Source organism: Zosterops lateralis (genome assembly GCF_965231275.1).
Source record: "Zosterops lateralis genome assembly, chromosome: 10".
Lineage (NCBI taxonomy): Eukaryota > Metazoa > Chordata > Aves > Passeriformes > Zosteropidae > Zosterops > Zosterops lateralis.
Genome location: NC_139770.1, coordinates 15,980,445 through 16,002,236, shown reverse-complemented (window position 1 = coordinate 16,002,236; position 21,792 = coordinate 15,980,445). Strand labels below are relative to the sequence as shown.

The window sequence follows — 21,792 nt, the reverse complement described above, 5'->3', positions numbered from 1 at the left end:
CAGCCTGGAGAGCAGGCACAGGGCTCAGAGGGATTGACTTCTGCCATGACTCCACTGGTCCCTAATCTTATGCTTACAGGAGCAAGGAAAGAGGTGACAGCTGAGGCCTGATTTATCATCTTCCCAGTGTCATTACTGCAGCCTAATAACAGGTAATGACAAATTGTGAGGTGTCCATGCTCAGATGAAGATTAGGAGCAAGAAAGTGAGGGGAAAACCTACTCATCAACAGGTATTGATGTAATGGAGCCTTGCAGTCTTTCCACTTCCCTCCCCTGTTTTGACTGTTTTGTTTAAATATGACTAAAATAATTAAATGTAGTACTTCTAGTTCGTGTTAAGTAATACTGAAGGTAGCAGAATGGCTGCATGAATCTATCTTTATGATGAACAAATTAAGTTTTAAGGTAAGAAGCAGTGTCCATGCCACAGTTGTTTGTTCATGTCATTTAAGTTAAACAAACAGAAAAAATATTTACATTCTGAATTTATAATCTGAGTGGATAAATATTATGCTGAACAAATACAAAAAGTTTTTAAGAAACTGGAGACTATCAAGATTTGGGGTTGTTCAAAAAGTTATTTTTGAATAGAGTTGGTCCAAGTAAGTCAGTTCAGTTGGAAAGCTGTTTGGATTGTTTTCAATAAAAATATTTCTTATCTGCCTCAAGAATTTCCATATACAAACAAGATAAAGGACTTAAACAAATGGGAATGAAAAACTCAGAGACCATTCTGTACCCCAGTTGTGTCCTGAAGTAAGTCTGGAATTGGCCATTGTATTTTATTTCCTGGCTTTCAAAAAACCAAAGGACTGTCTTCAAAGTGAAGCTGTAGGGAGCCATATGGGCGTTTTTGGAAAAGTCACGTATTGTTAAACAGAGTGGGACTGTCTTGTATTGATCCATTGTCAACAATGTGAGATCGGCCAAACGAGAATGCGTTTACTGCTTCCCCCTATTGATGCTCCACAGCCATTTCAGGATAAAGCTTGACTCAAATTTTTCGTGCTATTAACGCATTATCTTCTAATGATTCCATATCGGTTATGTCTTTTCAATTACATTTTTCCTTCTCTTTTTGATGAAACACACACCAAAGAAAAGCAGTGAAACTGATGCAGGGTGTGGAGCCCAAGGCTGTGAGGGGCAGCTGAGGGAGCTGGGGGAGAAGGACACTGGGGGACATTTTCAGGTCGGTCTCTTCACCCGGGTAACAAGTGACAGGACAAAAGGAAACGGCCTCGAGTTGTGCCAGGGGATGGCTTTAAGGGGATATTAGGAATTGTTCAGGGAATTAGTGGAATCACCATTCCTGGCAGTGTTCCAAAGGCGTATGGCCCTTGGGGACATGGTTTATGGTGACCATGGCGGGGCTGGGTTCACGGCTGGTCTTTATTGTAAGGCCTTTTCCAGCCTTAACGAATCTGTCATTCTAATCTGTATTTTCATAGTTCTGCCTCAGTCCTGAGTATCTCTATTAAAAAAATCAGACCGATTTTTATTTTTTTAAATATTTAATTAATCTTTGCCCTCTTTCCTTAGTAAGTAACCATTCACTTTCCAAAAAGTTTTCATACATTCGCTACACCGTTAACCAGCGGCTCTTTGGCACTCCGAATCTTGTAATTTTTTAGCGCACTCCTTTCTAGACCCGTCTTTTCCCCTCAGTGGCGCAGCCCAGCAGCCCTGGCAGCTCTGTGTGGGTGATGCTGTGGCGGCACCGCTGCCCGGGGCCGGCTCGGTCCCGCAGCCATCGCCCGCTCTCCCCTCAGCACCATGGCTGGCTCGCCGCCCTCAGCCCAGGGCTGGCCCGAACCCGCAGCCATCGCCCGCTCTCCCCTCAGCACCATGGCGGGCCCGGCGCCCTCAGCCCGCGGCCGTCCCCGCGCATGCGCCCCGGGCCGTTGCCATGGCTGCGGAGGACGCGCGGGCCGGGCCGGCGGTGGCGGCGATGGCGCTGAGGCGGCTCCTGCTGCGCTACTTCCCGCCGGGTGCGGAGCGGGGCGGCCGGGGCGCTGCGGGTGCTGCCGGCGGCTGTGCCGGGTCTGGGGTCGCGCACGGGGGGCCTGGGGGTGTGTGGGGCGAGCGGCGGGGCCGTGCGCGGTGTGCGGGTCATGGCGGGTCCCCTCAGCCCGGCAGGAGCTGGGCACGGCTCCAGGGCGCACCTGCCGCCGGCGGGAGCGGAGGTGCCGCTGTTTGTCCCGGCTGTAATTAGTGACTTACTGCAAAGCCAAGGCAGTCTTACTCTCATCATCACAGTAAGGAGTTTTAAAAGTCCACAGTGACTGTAGCTGACACGGGGAAAAAAAAAGTATTTGTGTTTTTAAATGGGTGTCTGGCTAAAAAAGTTGCCGCTCTCTACAGCTACGTGAAAGGAGGTTGGAGCCAGGTGAGGGTCGGTCCAGTGAGAGGATGAGTGGACATAGTCTTTAGCTGTGCCAGGGGAGGTTTAGAGTGGATATTAGGAAGAAATTCTTCACAGAAACAGTGAAAAAGGCTGCCCAGGGAGGTGGTGTCACCATCACTGAGGTGTTTAAGGACTGGCACTCAGTGCCAGGGTTTGGTTGACAAGGGGATATTTGGTTTTGGGTTGGACTTAATGATCTCAGAGGCTTTTCCCAACATAGCTGATACTAATTCTTATTTTTTTTCCCCTTGATTTATGGATTTTCTGAGCAGAGCCATACTTTGAAAAGCAGTGGTGCCAGACTGCCATGGTGTATCCTGTACTCTGGTGACTCAATGAAATTTCAGAAGTGGAACAAGCTGGAGATGGCCAGCTCAGGAAGTATATTGGAAAAACAGATCTTCCTTTCAAATTAAATACTTTTCCTATGAACTTCATAAAATGCAGAATGACCCAGAAGTTCATTTAAATTATCCTTTCCCACAGAAAATCATGGAGCAGCTGATCCCTTTATCAGCTGTTTCAAAACAGGAGGCCATGTGGTTAAACATTTTAATACTTCAGTGCAGTGAAAGTTGCAGAGATGGTAGAGCAAACATAGAAATGTAAAGTGTGGTATGATTTTTGATACATTACTGCACTCAAGCCTTTGCAAACACTAGAATAAATATAACAGATTTTGTAAAACATGTTTTCCAGGCTTCTTGGAACACCAGACTACAGCAATTATCTTCAGGACAGCTTCTTTGAAATTAATACTGATAAAATGATGCAAAAAGTTGTTGGAAAAAAGAACTTGTTCATTTCGAGAATGGAAAAAAGTCAGAAATAATATTGTTTAATATCTTTTTTTCATATAAGCACAAGAGCTAACCTCCTGCCAGCTCCAAGAGCTAGCATTGAGTCTCCTGAAGTCAGTGGAGCTATAAAAGTGCAAGTTCTGCGGTCTACAGTGCAGGTTATCAAACTCCAGAAGTCTAATTATGACCTGTTTATCACTTGTTTTTGAAGGAATTATTTTGGAATACGTAGAAGGTGGTGAGTCAAAGACCAGATCAATAGATCTGCTTGATCTTAGACCTGAGTAAGTATTATATTATTTCAGATAACAGCACTCTACCTTTTTATAGCCTATCCATATACAACATATTTGACTGATTAGACATAATTGAGATCAGCTATTACATAGAGCCTATGTGCTCTACTCAGCCAGCTCTGGTAGGAAGGGCTTCAGAAAAATAATAAAATGCCACTATTAAATAAAGTTGCTCAAATCTATGGAGTTTTCCGCCTCTATGGAGGCAGAAAGACATGAAGTAATATAATTGTCTTAATACTAGGGTTGATATGGAGGAGGCCCTGCATGTAAACCCAAGTTAGTAGACAGAGCTAGCTGGATATGCAGGATGAAAAATCGCAATTTAAAAATTATTACTTTTTTTCTACCTGGGACTGGCCAGTATAGTGCTGTGGGTAAAACCTGTCAAGTCTCTTTGTGAAAGAAGTAAGTTGTCTGGTGTTACTGACAGGGGTATAAACACTGACAGGGTACTAATTTATGGGATGTAGTGGCTCCCATTTAGAACACTGATGCAGAAAATCCCCTTTAGACTTGAATAATTCTCATACCAACAGTAATGCTTGGCTTTCTTTCTAAACTGATTTAAGAATGTATTGTGATTTGACTGCTGGGCATTGTCAACCCTTAGTTTCTCACTGAAAGCCAGAAATCAGTAGTTACCTGATGACATGGAAAGATGATCCAGTTCCACAGACCAGCTGTGCCCCCCTTGCTGGGGCCTCCATGGACACTGGACCACGTGGTAGTTACTGTCACAACTCAGAGTTGTAGAAACAGCCAGAGATAAGTTTAAGACTTTGCATATTTAAGACTTTACTACTCCATAGGCAATTTCTTTGGAATTTATGAAATTCCCGTTTAATTCAGATGTCTAAACTGACAGTTTGGGACACATCTCCTATGCCTGATCGTCCATGGAAATAGTTTGAAAAGATAAATTTCTTGCCAAGATACAAGTTTTAAAAGTTGGATTTTACTGTAGAACTTGTGTACAAGAGGGAAGGAAGTATAAAAACCAAGAATGATTTATCCTTATTTCTTTAGGCCTTTACAGAATGAAATAAATGACTAACATTTAATTGTTTACTTCAGTTTCTTGGCAAGTAAATAATACTCTTGGGTTTAAATTCATAATTATTGCCAGAGGATGGAATGTGGTGAGTTTGTGTTTGGGGTATTTCTTGAGTTTGTTTTTGTTCTTTTCTCATAATTAGCACAGATGTTACTGCCTTAGTAGAAGAAATCCAAAAAAGAGAACCTCTCATCACAGCTTCCTGCTTGGAACATGTCATACATCTAGTACAAAGATTGCAGGAGAAGCTAGGGGAAAAACAGATTCACAAATTCTCTCTTTTTAAGGTCAGAGGCATCTTTAAAATAATTTTGTGTATTTGTGGGGTTTAATTTGTGATACTGTGGGTATGTTTTTACTGCTGTGTGTTATACTCTATGACTGATTTCTTGGAACTTTTCAATCCTCTCTGCACTTTTTAAGTAACTGAGTTTGGTCTGGTTTTTCTGCCAGGAATTCCCCCAAAAAGGCTGAGACATTGTTTTTACAGGCTTATGCACTAGGATGTGTTTTGGATGGAGAGAAATCAGCCCTTTATTTGTTGAATAAGAGTTTGTGGGCCAGCAACACCCACAGTTATATTTAAACAAAACCTGTAAATAGACCCCAAGTAAATTAGCTGTTGGGAAAGGATCAAAATATTTTCATACATGTGTCTACTTGTTCTTCATTCTGTGAAAATTGTGGGATTTATGCTATTATTTTATGGGGTTTTATGCTACATGCAGTTGTCATTACAAATCCTGGTTTTCATTACTTTCTGTCATTATTATTATCTTTGAATGTTGTTAAATTGATCTTTGGCTTACAAACAGCACTTGAAATATTATTTCAAACAAATAGGATTTTTAAGAACAGTGATTACAGAGACCTTTCAAAGCTCTAAATCCAGGATTGAGTCTGTCAGACGAGAATAGGTTTAATTGTATTTAATTGTGGAAATGAAAATTTCTACCAGAGATTGCGTGCTACAATCTGACATAGTTAAACGTTGTATCTTTATTGTGTCAGCAGATGGCAATGTGTAGCTGTTAAATAATGTTGGTCAATGCTCTGGTGTTTATTGTTACCTTAAATTAGAAGAGAAAAAGAAATTTTGTGTTGCTTTGTTCAGCTAAAAAAACCCTTACACGTTCCTAGGTATCACTTTTGTTCTTTCAACCAACGATACCCATCTGGGTGAATTCTGCAAAGATATATGTGTTTAACCTTGAGAAGAGTGCTATGTAGCAAGGCATCTTAAATTTAAAAAGTTTCTATTCCAAGTTTTGCTCTCAGCTGAGATAATGCCTTGCTTTTCAAAAGCTTTAAAAATTGTTTGTTCATCACAAAGACTGACAAATCCCCAAATACTTGTTCAAACTTGAGTGTTAATTAATGTATTTGTTCATTGTTGGGTGTAGTGCTGTGCCTGAGCTTCTGTACTTGGAAATAATAGAAGCAGGCAAATCCAATCACTGCTGGCTTATTTCCTTCACTCTAGAGTGGTTAGAAGTGTGTGAAAAGAACTTTTTTGATGTTTCAGTTTTATTTAAGGCTTCTAAATGAAACACAAGTGCCAGGTCCTTCTGAGATACTAATAAAATACAGGAGATGGGTGTGAGTGTTCCATGCATGCATTGTTTGGAAATAATTGGTTTTTATTCCTGTTGCACTGGAGTGTAATCTGAGACAAGTGTATAAACTCATCTTTTTGTTATTTCCAGTAATTGTGGTGATGATGGTGTGTTAGGCACCCTGCAGAGAAATGGGATTTTATAGCAATTTCTCAGGTTTTAAACTATTCCTTGGCATGGAATACTGTAGTGATTTGCAGATTTTTATCTCAGATACAGCTGTAGCAGGTTTTGCAGAACTGAGGTTTTCTAATATTGCCTTAGGGTTTGACTATTGTATGGTTTGCACAGGCAGTTCTTGCTGGCTCAGAGTTCTGTGGATGAAGCAACTGCAGCACTGGGCATTGGAAGAACAGAATTATTCTCATAATCTGAAATGACATAAAAACCCATCTCATTTTCCTCCCTTTTATCATAATTTCAAAATACCTTTGTTGTTCAGAGCTGCCTGCATGTAGTCCTAAAAATATTATGGGTGAGATTTCCATAAATTTCCATAATTATTGATTCTCCATATGCAGATGGATATTGTGGCTCTTTTTAAAAAACACAGTATTTTTGTCATTTCCACATCTTGATTGCTCATTCCCACTTCTGTAGCTAAAAGTACAATTTGTGTTGCTTTCTCTAGAGAGCAGAAATTACTGTGTCTGTAACATAAAATACATTTTCTGTTTCTCTCTCCCTCTCAGTCCTTCACTTATCAATTGTTATTTCCATTTTGATGACTCCCTACTCTTTTGAGTAGAAAATCTATGAGCCTTTCTCATTTTCCTTTTGGAGACAGGCATCTTGGAAAACTTGAGATAAGAAAAAGAAGTTGAAGTTCTGGTAATATCTCAGTGATTAAATCTCACTGTTCATAAACAGTTTCTTCATTCTTACACTACAGAAAAGACCTAGTGAACCACTGGGGTATTTTTAACATCCCTTTACTTCACTGCCAGCAATTGCTGTGATTTCCCTGTTTGTTGCTTCGCGTATCTGTCTCTCAGGCCAGCCCAGCGTTTGGCTGGACCACTCTGCTAACTCTGATACGCCTCAACAGGACCTTGCGTGGGTCTTTGGCTCCACAGCACCTTTGCTTTCGCTGTCACGGCCGTGGTTCGAAAGAGGGGACACTCGAGGCTCAGGGAGAAGGTTTTATTCGGGGATCACAGGGGCAGTCCCTGGTTCCAGGCCTGTGCCTCAGGAGAGTGACCCAGGGCCTGGTTTGCAGGGAGTTTTGTTCACCAGAAATCTCAGGGGTGGGCACAAGTTGCAAACCAATGAAACAAAGCAAGGTGGCTAATGCCAAATGCAATACACAACATCAACAAATCAGGTAAATTGGGGTGGGGACCCTGGGGGATCCACCAATCACTGTCCGACACCTCTCAGAAGGTTTCGGGCCTGGGAGATTGATGGACAGGAGCGGGGAGAAGATACATTGGGATGGGGGAAAAGACAATGGGAAGACCAGTCTCCAGGCAGAGACTTAGGTTGTCTTGGAAACTCTTATCAACTTCTGATAAGAACATTCCAGGACAGGGGCCCTTACCCAGCTAGGGTTAAAGTTCAAACCATACTAAACTTATAACTAAAAACCTATAAAACAATTCCAGCATCCCCACACCTGTTTATGATTTTATTATGCTTTAGACTTGAGGAGAGGGCAGTTTGTAATAGGTGGAATTGTTCAAGTGCAAACCATGTTTTACAGCAGCCAGTTTATTCAAACACCAACCAGATTATATTTTTTTGTTTCTTTTTAAGGTATCATGGCATGGTGACTTTCATTGCAGTATCTGAAATTATTTTCACCTCTGTTTAATAAACCTTAGGATGTATTATAGCTATGGGCTCATTCGTATGAGTGATCCTATACTGTCTGATTAAAGCAGTGTTAGAAAACAGTGCCCTCCACAACCTACACAATACATACAGACTTTAAAGTTGAAATTCTGCCTTGGAATTTTGTCTTGCTGAGTATCTTTGTTATGGTTTTGCACACCTTGTCATAACCTCATAGGATAGACTGTAGTTTATATCTCTTCTTCCTGTTTTGTATGACAAAGTCACGTGCCAGCTGGAAGCATCCCATACCCTAAAAGGCTCAAATGGAACTGTATTTTGTGGTTCACTGGCTAAGGCTTAATATTAGTTGGGATTTCTTTCATCAGTGGTTTTACAGTCATGGTCTCCTCTTTTGTTTTGCCCATTCAGCTCTGGTCTAGGGTTGCTTTGCTGGTCTTGGGGAAGGTGAAGAAAATGCAAACATGGGAAAAATCCCAGTTCATTCAAATAAAGTATAAAATCAAAATCAATACTATATAACATCTTTAGAGATAACCTTATGATTAATGTGAGATTTCTTCTCCTCTAACAGGAGGAGGAGAAAAAATTAATCTGTTGAATATTTTGAGCAATTTTGTTTATTTTGGTAGCATAGAATATTTTTCCTCTCACTGCCCCCACTTCTATTTCAGGTGCTTAGAACACACATATTGCCTCTGACTAATGTCGCATTTAACAAATCTGGTTCCCGGTAAGTTGCTCTCAAAGTCAAAGTATGTAATCATTAATTGAAGTTTTGTACTTGTAAATTAAATGGTAAGGAAACTTCAATGCTCTTATCTTGCTGCAAAAAAGAATTCAACTCTGCTGGTTATAAGCAGCTTTAGGCCTAATTGGGGATTATATTTCAGGCGTCTGGGAAAACCAATGGGAGATAGAAAAAAGTAGCAGGTGAGATTCAATTTATGTAATTTTTTTTCTTCTACACCCATAGTCTGTTGGCAATTACCATATTACAGAAAGAAGCACCTTTATGGCAATAAAATAAATATTGCTAAAAGCTAATTGAGTCTTTGACATAAACCCATTTGAGAGTTTTGCTGTAGTGAAAGTGTAGCTTTCATGTTAATTGATTTCACTGTGGACATATGTCTTACAGTTTTTTCCTTCATGTCCTGAAAGCAACAGCATACTTTCTCGTTGAAATACATGAAAGATTAAAAAAAGATGTTTTAATGAATAAGATGTAAAAAAGAAAGAAAAAAGGAACCTCTGTGGTCATAAATCTGTATTTTTGAAAGAAAGAGGAGATTTAGGGTCTGAAACAATGCTAACTAAAATCTGTGGAAATAAATAATTTGGCTGTGCATCGGGACCACTAAGATATTGCTGTATTCAGAAGTGAATTTCTCTTTGCTTTAGCTTTATCACTGGAAGCTATGACAGGACCTGCAAACTGTGGGATACAGCATCAGGAGAAGAGCTGCATTCGCTGGAGGGACACGGAAACGTTGTCTATGCAATAGCTTTCAATAACCCCTATGGGTAAATAAATCTCCTCTGAGATTCTTCAAAATTGCTAACACTGTTATTTTTCAAATACTCTAACAAAGAATAGACTCTTTCAAATGGAAAGAGTTCAGCTTCTGAGTTTGTAGAGTTCAGCTATAGCTAATCACTGTAGGATGACACTCATTATTTGTAGGAGAGATCAATTCAAAAATGTCTTCTGCTGTCATTTTTTAAAATTGAATTTAGAAATTCTAACCAAAAATTTAGTTAGGTATTCAGTCTTCAAAAAAATATAAATGAGTCAGTTGAATATATTGAAACACAGTTTATTTCAGTAATATATCCATGACCAGATTGTGTTCTGAATGTTAATCATTCTCTTCTGCCTCCATATAGTTGTATATGATGTGAGATATAAGTACTTATGACAATCTGTGTTGCTTCAGTTAAGAAGAAAAAAGCGGATTTCTCCATTTGCCATTACAAATTCAGTATTATTTAGGATATGATTTAATAATGTCACAATTTTTGAGTAATTTTTGTAAGATCCACAAGGTGCTGCTGTGTGAACATCAGATATTAATTTTTTGCATCTTTTGTTTTCTCCAGAAATTGTTTGCCCTAGGTTGGAAATGCCACCTCTTAGGTGAAGGGAATTACGTGTTAGCTACTGAAGTTTTATTGTCATTTGCTTCCTGAGGAAGCTGTCATTTGTGAGAAAACCATTTTTTCTGTAAAGTAAGATAAATTAATTCCTATTTTTCTATTGAATCACATTGCTATTGGACGTCCTATTTATCAGTTGAATAATTCACAGCATCAGGAAATAAATGTTAAAATATTTGTTCTTACACTATTTGAAACTTCATCTCTTTCTTCTATGTGAAAAGGAAAACTTAGTCCCTGCTGTGTCAATGTCTTATATTCTGATATTATTCTTTACTTTAGAAAAGCATTTAATGAAGTTCATTTATATAGCTTGGTGAAACTAATGACAAAAATCTGTGCAAAGATCAATAAATAGACCGTAACATAAAAGTGGAGAAGCATCATACAGCAAGACAAAGCCTGATGAGAACTTTGAACTACTTTTGTTTTAAAAATTTGATAAAAAATGCTCTTTTTCTGCTTATGTTTAGGTTTTAGTACAGTGCCCCATGGTACATTTTCTGGAGACTTCACTGTAGTCTTGCTCTAACTGCAGATGGTCAGAACATTTCCACTGACTTCAGTGGGAGTAGAGTTCCGCTTCTGAAATTTGGGTGAAATGCATTTATAAGTGTTGATAAACAGATGTTATCTGATGAAATGATGAATGATAGAACTTCCTAATAAATCTGTAAGTGGAGCACAACATCATCCCTAATGTAGGTCAGTCATCAGCTATGAATGTGCTAATAGATAGGCACAGTAGCTCTCTTAGAAACTCACTGTGTCTGCCAATTTTTTGCCTTGCTGTAACTTGTGTTTGTGAAATCCTGCAGCAGGATCTTGTTCATGGGAGATTCCAAGACTGGATGTTGTTTCTCTGGATTCTCTGTCTCTGGAGTCAGAGGGTTTCTACCTAAAAATTATAGGATTTTTTTTTTTCTATTTAGTGACAAGATTGCCACTGGATCTTTTGATAAAACCTGCAAACTGTGGAGTACAGAAACAGGAAAATGCTTTTATACCTTCAGAGGACATACTGCAGAAATAGTGAGTAGTGATGGATGTTTCTTATTCCTTTGTTTTCCCACACCATCACTGATGACTATGAGTTCCAGCTCCCTGTGAGCTCCTACTGGAAGGCACAGTAATTGTGGCACATCTATTATACATCCAGGTCTTGTTAACATTTCTACACTACAAGGGAAGATAGTTTGACAGTTCTTGAGATAGAATAAAGCCTCATAAACAGATTGAAACAATACTTTTACTTTGTTCCAATTTCCCTTGTTTGTTAAACATTAAAACATTGAAAAATACCATAGCAATTGGAATTTTCAGTTTATTGTACATACTTTTTATTTGATTACACTTCACATGTTTTTCTAGCTATCTTGCATTGCCTCTCATATTTGCAGGGCTAAATACACAAGAACACCATTGCTTGTGTTGTTGTCTTTCACACAGTGATCTGTACTTCGTGTACAGAACTGACTGGAGCTGTACAGGAATGAATTTCTGAAATGTAAAGTGTGTTAACTGGGAATATGTGGGATGCTGAAATGTCAAAGATCTATGAAATTAGAACAGTTTAAGCATAAAAATGCTTGGTTTCCTCTCTCATGCACTAGAACCCCTATCAGCAATAGCAAGTACCTTGATGCACAAATTTCAATTTAAAATATCAGGGCAATGACACTAAAACTCTGAATTTCAATGATGAATGGATTTTTTTTTTGATTTTTTAAAATAGCTGTACAATCACTGTTCAGTGAAATATTGCTGTAAATTGTTTCTGAAAAAAAAAATTAATTTTACATTGAGAGGCCTTAATTAGAGCAAGAAAATGGTGGTTTACCATATTGGAATTTGGGGGTTGTTTCAGTGTATTTTTGATTCTCTGGAAATTCTAAATTACCCCTTACAATGGAGATCATGTTTGTTTATTGAGAAAGTCTGCAGTGATTTTGCTTCCACAAATCAGTCAGGTAAATGTTTAAAGGCCTCTCTATTTTTTCTGACTTCTTAGGGGTTATATTATGAGTTATGCTGACAAGTAATTAGAAGAAGATAATTGCCATCAGGAAAGGAGGTGTTTCTCTGAATCAGACCTGTTTCTGAAAGGCCATTATTGCCGCTGATACATTGCTGGCAAGGGCATGCCCATAGTTACTCACGATGAAAAAGCTGAGCTACTGTTTTCCTTTTTTCATGGCACCTGCTATTCTTTGTTTGCAGAGCAATCACACTGGATAATTACAGAGAATGGAAGGATGAATAGATGATTTTTTAATGTGAAAAATGAATTAAAGTAGTTGTTGAGCTTTTGTTCTTGCTTTTCCTTAAATATGATGTTATGGCAATGCCCTTGGCAAATGACATCGACAATGACACCTGGTAGGGTAAGAGCCCACAGAGTGTGTTTGTGGGTACACAGAACTGTTTGGATGATCTTTGCCCCAGTCTCATCAAGTAACAGAGAAAACCTACCAAATGGTAGGGAGGACTGTCAGACTGGACAGTAATTGGAGGGTTTCAAAGGGAATTTGGAAATAAAGAAAACAAAGCACGTGCTTGCAAGGAGTCCACTTGGTTTAAGTTATGTGGTAAGAATTTGTTGCTATTCTAGTGAGCTGCTGGAAGAATTCAGCAAGTTTTCTGTATGCCATAAAATATTATCTGACCTTTTTCTTATTTAAAAATATTAATCCTGACCCTTGCTTTACTTTTTTTAGAAAATATATGTAAGTGGATTCCTTTGAACTTTTTCTATCCAATGTTTCTCGCTACAGGTGTGTTTATCATTTAATCCTCAGAGCACACTGTTGGCAACTGGAAGCATGGATACCACTGCCAAATTATGGGATGTAGAGAAAGGAGAAGAAGTAGCCACTCTAAATGTATGTTTGCATTATGCTTTCAGAGGTGTTCCTTCTATCTTAGTTTGCCAGCTGAGATAAATAACAGTGTAACCATTACAGCTGTTTCAGATCTCGCGGTTTCTTTTACCATAACGATCCATAGTGAATGCAGTTACAAAACAGAATAAAAAAACCTGAAGGGAATGAGAAAGCTGTGGTATTTCATGAGTCCTATTAATCAAAAGACAGATTTTCTCATTGCAGTGACATTACTGCTATAGATAAGAATCGCTTCCATCACGCGTTAGAACCTGCTGCTTTACTGTCAGTTGTGACCTCCTCTGTATGGAGGAGGTAAACCTGAGGAGAGAACAGCCATCCAGTTACCTCTAGATTGTCATCTCTCTGTGCTCTGCATGGCTTGCTGGCTTTCCCCAGGGTCAGATTGGTCTCTGCTGCCTCAATGCATTTCTCTCACATAAATCCTATGTATTATGTAGTGAATAAGCTTCCTGCTTAAGTGGTGTGCCTGAGTTTTTGCAGTTGTTGGGATATGGATTATTCTACAGTCAGGTGGATCTTTCTGTCAAAATTGTGATACACTGGACAAGACAGTAAATAAAATAATGAAGAGATATGGAAGGATTATGCTGCTGAAAAAAACTACTTGTTCAACTATATTAATGGAAAAGTAATAATTTGTATTCTCATACTCCCTTTTAAAAATTCTCTCAGGGGCACTCAGCAGAAATTATTGCTCTGTCTTTCAATACCACCGGAGACAGGATCATCACTGGCTCCTTTGACCATACAGTAGCAGTATGGGATGTTGGCACTGGCAGGTACTAAAGCACTAATAAATATAATTCTACTTTGTATGATTTTGGGACAAATTAAATAGAAAATGTTGAGCTACACCTTACAGAGCTTGTATTTAATTTAGAGTGTATGTTCCTTCATTTTGTAATTTGTTACTCCTGTTCTCTTTGTTCTTTGGAAAAGGAATGCTGCTCATGAAATGCTTTTATATGTATTCTTTGTCTTAAATTTCTATCTTATGAGTACTAAAGAGGCAGAAAGAATGAACAGATCCTGTGCTTGTTCCTCGTGAATTCTCCAGACAGGAATGTATTTTATCAACATGGAAACTCATGACTTGCAAGGTGTCTAGGATTTCTAGACTGTTTAAGTAGAAAGTATATTTTCTGTTATAGAATTATAGAAAATTATTCTGGTTATATATTGTCTTTAAAAACTATATATATATATATTTCCTTCTCACCATCCTTTGTCAATATAAATTTAAAATGTGTTCTCCTTTGACTGTAGAGAACAAAATCTCTAGATTAAGATGCCAACAAATAATAATGCAACAACTAAATATGAACTCAAATAATACTGACAAATCCACTTGTTTTTTCAGTGGGAAACTCAGGGTAAGTAATATAATGAAATGATCACTCTGATTACTGACAAAGTAATTTGTGAAGATAACCATTCTATTTTGTTTACAGGGGTTGTGCATTTTTTTTTTTTTTTTTTTTTTTTTTTTTTTTTTTTTTTGATGAGAGCTAGGGGAGTATCTCTGAAATTTATATATAGAAGGAAAGTGCGTGTATAGTGATATCTTGGAATAATAGACAATATATATAAAAATGAAACTAAGTATGTGATTTATAAGTAGTATATATATAGTATATAATTTAAGGCTTGATAATAATCTTTGAGTTTGACACCAACACTCATTCAGCATATCACCCTTTGAATTCAACTTCTTTCAGTCTGATGTTCTTGCAAATATTTTTGATCGAAACCAACTTTTTCCAGCTTATTGTCTGAGCCTACAGTGAAATCAAAATCTGGGGATTTTCATGTTGTATTTATTTTTCTATGAAATCAATATGGACTTTACATCAGGACCAATACCAGGAATGTGAAGGAGAAGTTTCTCACTGGCAGCTCTGGTAATTACCTAGTGGGCAATAGAATTGTTCCAAGGCCAGCAGTCAGCCTTTCAGATGGCACTTGGGCATGAATACATTTAGGAATAATGGAAAGTTGCAATCAGAAAGACTGTGAGCAAATCATAATTTACTGTTGACAGGTTCAGGTAGATTTACAAAAATCTTGTAGGTGAGGTTTTGTGTGCTTGTTTTTCACCATGTGAATTACATGAGATGTACAGCTTTGCAAATTTGAGTTTCTTCTGATTTTGCTGGCTGACCCTGCTGAGCACATATGTTCCTGAGTTTTATTCTGGGTAGGTGTCCTGAACTGCCCTCAGGAAAGTTGATGTAGGGACAAGAAATCTGAACGGAGTTCAAGATTTTCTTCATAAAACATTACATTTAAGAAGAAAAATAGGGCAAAGAGGGAAACACACTTTTGTAATCCTGTATTTCCATGGCAGATACAGTCTGTCATAGTTCAGTTGAAGGTGTCTGCAGAGCTTCATTTGGCAAATCAACATCCTGGCCTGTATCTTGGGTCTGGGGTGCTGGACACCAGCGTGCTGAGAGAGAAGCAGTTTCTCATTTGCAATTCTAGTCAAATACTAGAGTATCCATAGATCAAATTTCACTTGGAAACTGAAGGCTAAGAAAATACTGTCATGACTAAAGCTGATTGCTTTTAATAAAGAACTTAAATGGAATTTTTTATGGCACTTCATAAGCCTGTCTTCTGTGTTCTTTCTGTGTATCTGATAGTTTCTGTGAGACGTTCTCCACATTGTTATTTATTCTGTTTCTTAATCAGATTTTTATGTCAAAGCTTGAAGCCCACATTGTCTTTTTGAAAATTGGAAATTTAAGCTTTCAGCTTTTAAATTAAAACGTTTTTCTAGGTATTACTAGGTATTTTGGGCATTAGGTAGTACAATAACAGCAGTCTTGATGGCCAAATAATATGTTTATAAAATTAAGTTCTGTTATCTGCTTGTTGATTTTTCATCTTACTGTAAAAAAATCTACACAATTACAACAGTGTAGCCCTCACAGTGTTAGAAAGTAAAAGGACCAATTCTGTAAAATTCTAAGAACATAATCAATTTTTTGTTATTATAAACAAATAGCAAATTCAAATGCTCAAAAATTTTTCTTTGCTGTTCATTTAGCACATATATTAATTTAGCTACCCTTATATATCTTGTGCAATGAAAAAAACATTGCAGTCACCTAAACTAATTTAGTTGTTTTTCTCGTCCTTAGTTTATCTGTTATTTACAGTCTGCTTCTATTGATGATGCAGTGATGTTAGCACTGTGATAATAACCCAGTTGGCTAATCCTTTAATACATGTATATCTCCATTAATCTCTTTTAGACTTTGTTGCCTTATAGGCCATTAATTAATAGGAAGCAGTATTGGCTAATCATAACCTCTCTACTCAGATAAAGCTGAAGAATTTAATGGGACTTGTATTGCCAGTCTTGTGCAGCAAGAAGTTCAGGATTAACGAGGATTAGAAATCGTATTTCAGTTGGGCTGTCATTTGCCTGTTATTTGGGAACATGCTCGCATTAAGTACCTGATTAACTTCCATTTGATCTTCAGTGGATTTTATAAAAGGTTTAGATTATATGGAGTTTTAAAGATGTACTGTTTGCAGTTCATTGAAGTAGGATAATGGGAGAGTAATGTGGAAAAACTCACTGTATATGCTTAGCATGTAGATGAATACAAGGAGTCTGTTGCTGCTACTGAAAATCATCACATTTCACTGGAAATACATTCACTAAAGTATTTGTGAAAGAGAAGGGAGGAATTTTCCATTTTATTCCTTACTGCCTCTTTTTGCCAAAGATAGGAAATGGAATTGATGTAGTGCTAGAATCCTGAATGAGCTGCACTGCTCAATTTAGTTGCTTTAATGGTGAAGACTTTACAGCTTAACTATACCATTTTCTAAACTTATAATTTATATGTTTATATAAAAATTCACACTATAAATGTAAATGATTATTTAATTTTTTTTTTGTAGGTTGTTACATACTTTAATAGGCCACCGAGGAGAGATTAGCAGTGCCCAGTTCAACTGGGACTGTTCTCTCATTGTCACTGGATCAATGGACAAAACATGTATGGTAAGCTGGTTGAGTAGGTAGTGAATACAGCTAGTTGACATATAAAATGTGTATTTTTTAAATTGATGATCATTATTTGTACTACAAAGTAGTACATACAATGAATTAGAGAATTTACAACTAATTGTAAAACCTATAACCTTACTCATTTCAGTGAAGTCTAGTTAAGTCTTATTTAATCAATACACTGAACTAAAAAATGCATAGGACTTCATTAAACCAACCTAAGAGTGACTCATTATTGATTTGTATTCGGCTTTCATGTCAAACATCAGAAAGGGCCTCTATGAGTTGCCTTATCAATCAGTTAGATCTCTATAAGGTAAATTAGTCCAGAGAAGCAGTCAGTGCCCTGTTGGTGTGTGCAGCTGTGGGACGCCGTGACAGGGACACACGTAGCGACGCTGGCAGCGCACAGCAAGGAGGTGCTGGACGTGTGCTTTGACTACGCTGGGCAGCGCATCGCCACCGCCTCTGCCGACGGTGAGTGAGGAAGGGCTGCCTCTGCCGGGGCAGCTGCAGCAGCAAACACCTTTGTCCTTTCACTTTGGCTCTGCTCTGAACATAGCTTGCTGAAGAGGAGGACTGGATTCAAAACTATAGATCAAGCAATGTTTGTTGCATTACAGAAATTGGGCATTAAACTTTAAAAGTTTTCTTCCGTGATGAAGTTCGTACACTCATACATCATTCAACTCCACTTGTCTTTCCTCTTTAACTTCAAACTTTGAAGGAAATATTTCACTTGTGGCTGGAAATATATTTTAAATGTATATGTAAATAGCTTTTGAGGAGGTTGATTTGGTGGCTCAGATTAAGGCTTAAATGAAAAATGTAGTTGGAATTTTACTGGTGGATTTGCTAGCAGCCTTTTCTAATGCACAGCATTAGAGGTAGTGAAAGAAGCAATTTTGGTTTGTTACTGGTATGCAGAGGTATTGCATGTATTTGTCTTGAAATCACAATAGTTTTCTGTATTCATCTGCTCAGTTATTTATATTATACTGCATAATGATGATACAGTATTAGTTTTAGATACACAGTTCCAGAAACAGGATACCAGACTGGATGGGGAGGACTATTTGGATCTATTTTCCTGTACTTGCTGTATTAAGACAAAAGACAATGTAAAAAGTTTCCTGATATTAAATCATTACCTTATTAAATTATTATAGATTATTAAACAAAATGAGATGTATATGCATTCTGAACAAACAGGCTTCAGTAAGCTGTGTTCTATGTGGACCTTTGTATTCATATTTTAGGAATTTTCCAGGAAAATCCATTTCTGATTAGGAAAGGAAGTCAATCTTTTCTAACCTGATTACAGATTCTTTTTAGCATACTTTCCTTGGAGGAAACTCCGTGGAGTTTGCCTTCTATTTCTTCCAAAATTAAACCTGAGGATGAGTTCCTTCTGACCTTATTGAAATGTTCTTACTGAAATGGATGCTTAAGCATAACAATCACATATGGCTCCTACTGCAACAGGGTCAGCAAGAGTCTATAATGCAGGAACAAAACAGTGCATTGCAAAGCTAGAAGGGCATGAAGATGAAATTTCAAAGGTAAGTTGTGTGTGATCTGCACCTTTTTTAATCTATGTGTGGCATCCAATCCACCAGTAATTCCATGATGCAGAAATACTGTTAATCATTATGCCACCACATTCTGTAATATTTAAGGTTGGCAGGTCTGGCTAAGAAGTTATCTTCACTAAAAGAACATTCCTTTTGGCTAAAAGATATCAGACAATGATAGTTTACCAATTCCCCACTTCTGAGCTAAGACAATACTGGGTGTGCTACTCCTGTTGGTTCCAAGAGCCACCTCTCTGTACTATCATGTCATTACATTCGATTCCTTAGAATGGTGGCAGCCACTTGAGTCCATCCCTCCAGGGGGTGGGCACCTGGCTTTGTTGCCATTGAAATGACCGTTTCCTTAGTTCTTTCCTTTTCCCGAATCAGTTGGGTCTGCACACCCACTTGGTCAAGAACAGGGGAGCAGCGAGGGAGATGCTCTCTTAAGTGTTTTTCAGTGTGATATTGTTAACAGAGCTCCTGTCTGACCTGTCCTAAACTGTGCCTGTGTTATTCTGCCATTGGAGTCCCACAGTCTTTGACAGAATAAGCACCAGATTTTTAATTTCCTGTTGATATCTTAAGGCTGTTGCCTCTAAGGCTTTTACCATCACCCCTATTCCTTGCATCTATCAGATGTGCTCCTCTTTTCACTTTGTCATTTCTCTGCACACCTAATGTATGGAATGGAACAGAAAAAACATATTTCTGTGGAAAAATACATGGAGAATCTTATTTTCAAAAGTGCATAAGGGATTTGGAAATACAAGGTCTATTTCAAGAATCACTTGGTCATGAGGAGTGTGCTCATGTGTTTTGCTTATCTGGCTCCATTTTGAACACCAAGGTTCTGTTCCAAATACATTTAGTTGCTTCTAACATTGTACATTATTTTTAAAACTTTGCTATTTATTGCTTGCAGCTTTTCATTATTCTTTCAAATAGATAATCTCCCTAGCTTCTAAGCTAGTGTGCTATGTTTGTGCTGCTTTTTTTGGATGTATTTTGGCTTGAAATATTAATATTTTGCATCTAGGATGGTTCCAAATGAACAAAACTTAAATGCTTTCATTCTATTGATTTGTCTATATAATCATTTTGCTGAGAGAACAGTAAGTTCAGAAGGATTGGTCCCAATCCTGAGGACAGTCTGAACCCCTGCTGCCAAGAGGGTGGGTTAGAGACAGCTTACATGAGGCACCAGCATCATTTCAGTGCTGGAGGAGAAAATCTGCTCCTCTGGCAGCACATGGAAAAGGCCATGTATTTCTGCAGATATTCTATGGAGATGTGACCACTTAGGAATGTTATTACTTGGAAATTGGATTTCTGGGGAGCAGACATTTTGCCCTCAGTGATTAAGCAATTTTGAATTACATAATAAACTGGTAATTGTCTGGTTAGTGCTCAAAAAATGTGCCTGATTGTCTGGAAATCCATGCAGTTATGGCAGTGATTGTTTAACAAATATGAAGACTTACTATAAAATTAATTGTTTCCAGTGCAGATTCTGATACCACAGAGATGTATATTATTTAATGTAGAACTCTATAAAATATGTATAAATTTTACATTAGAATAATGATAACATTTAAATAAAGCTGCTACATTTGCTACCAATTCTGATTTTGGTGCTTGATATTTGGAAGTTATGATCCTGTAGTATGGTCATGGTATATAAGGCCTTTGTAAATACTCAAAGTTTTCAGCCAGAGAAGTTTGCCAGCATGACTCTAGTGGAATACTATCCTTGATTTTGGCTAAAAAACAGAATGCAAGACTTGCTGCTTTCTATTTTCATCTTTCAATCACTTTGATATGCTTCTTTCTCTAGGCATACTGACTTGCTAAGAAACATAACTCATTTCTGTATTTTTTAAAGGTGTGTTTCAACCCTAAAGGCAATTGCATTCTAACAGCCAGTTCTGATAAAACAGCTCGGCTCTGGGACGCTGCTACTGGACATTGCCTTCAGGTATTAGAGGGTCATTCTGATGAGATCTTCTCCTGTGCTTTTAACTACAAAGGTGATACAATCATTACAGGTAACTAATGTTTTGCTGGTTTGCTTTCCTTTTTTTTTTTTTTTTTTTTTTTTTTTTTTTTTTTTTTGAGACATCTGAAATCTTGCTAGGGCAAAACAAAAACAGTCTGAAAACTTTGCTGGGACCAAATGCAGGTACCAGCAGTGAGTTACAATATAGTCAAGAAAATCTAGAACTTCACTTTAGAACTGAGATTTAAGAGAATATGGCCGTGATCAAATTTGTGCAAAGGCATGGGCGTGCCCTCCCCGCTCTCCAGTGGGCACTTACCAGCACCAGAGCAGTGACTAAGCCATTTTCTCACAATGTATTGCTATGAGGGAGGTGTGGATGAACAAAAGGCAAAGGTTTCTAAATGGGAGCACACTTTTTGTGTATTTGGTACTGAACTCTGGTTTCCTTCATTTCAGTCATGACTGAACAGTCAAAACTGATCAGGTTTCCTTCATTTCAGTCATGGGATGCAGGATGATCTCAGCTAAAAATATTGCCCTAGATTCTGCTGCCTGTTGCTAGTTGTGGAGAAAAAGAAAAAAAAAAAAAAGTGTCTTCTGGGTACACTGTTGATGTAGGCATTAACAAAAATGAATAGACTATGATACACCTAAATGATCCCTTCATAATGTGTGTTTATTTCTAGGGAGCAAGGATAACTCCTGTAGAATCTGGCATTGTCTGAAGAAAAGGAAGGATTCCGTTTGATGTATGTCTGCCTACTTTGTGAGTTTCAGAGTCAATAAACTCAGACTTTTGGATCTGTTTTCTTGTACTCTCTTTGTTCACCTTCTGTTGAAGTAGAACAGTTATCTAGACTTCATAGGTTTGACTTAGATATGGCATCATAGAACTGCCGAAGTTGGAAGGGACTACTGGAGATCATCTAGTACAACAGCCTGCCTGCCCTGCTCAGAACCCTGTCATCCAAGCAGGCTGCTCAGGAGTATCTCCAAGGATGAAGACTCCACAGCTTCTCTGCACAACCTGCTTAGTATTTGATCACTTGCATAGTAAAGAGGAAAAGTAGGGTTTTTTTCCCCCTCTTACATTTAAATGGAATAATTCCTTATATTTCAATTAGTGCATGTTGCCTCTTCACTGAGTAGAA

The 21,792-nt window shown here is 38.0% G+C and overlaps 1 protein-coding gene across 1 annotated transcript; it reads left to right on the top strand.

The window, feature by feature from the left end:
* The first annotated feature begins 1,944 nt into the window (after window positions 1–1,944).
* DAW1 (dynein assembly factor with WD repeats 1) lies at window positions 1,945–21,184 on the top strand. Its single transcript, XM_083868802.1, has 12 exons — window positions 1,945–1,993; window positions 3,421–3,493; window positions 4,705–4,849; window positions 8,647–8,705; window positions 9,377–9,499; window positions 11,065–11,164; window positions 12,907–13,014; window positions 13,711–13,817; window positions 16,957–17,059; window positions 17,428–17,542; window positions 18,551–18,627; window positions 20,525–21,184. Exons 1-12 carry the CDS (start codon window positions 1,954–1,956, stop codon window positions 20,693–20,695), a joined length of 1,221 nt encoding a protein of 406 aa, XP_083724928.1. The 5' UTR covers window positions 1,945–1,953; the 3' UTR covers window positions 20,696–21,184.
* Window positions 21,185–21,792: the final 608 nt, after the last annotated feature.

Excerpts from the sequence above, each read along its gene's own strand:
- DAW1 (XM_083868802.1), top strand. The coding sequence starts at position 1,954 with ATGGCGCTGAGGCGGCTCCTGCTGCGCTACTTCCCGCCGG. Across the intron at positions 1,994-3,420 it reads GCTGCGCTACTTCCCGCCGG|GAATTATTTTGGAATACGTA; the intron begins GTGCGGAGCGGG and ends TTGTTTTTGAAG. Across the intron at positions 3,494-4,704 it reads CTGCTTGATCTTAGACCTGA|CACAGATGTTACTGCCTTAG; the intron begins GTAAGTATTATA and ends TCTCATAATTAG.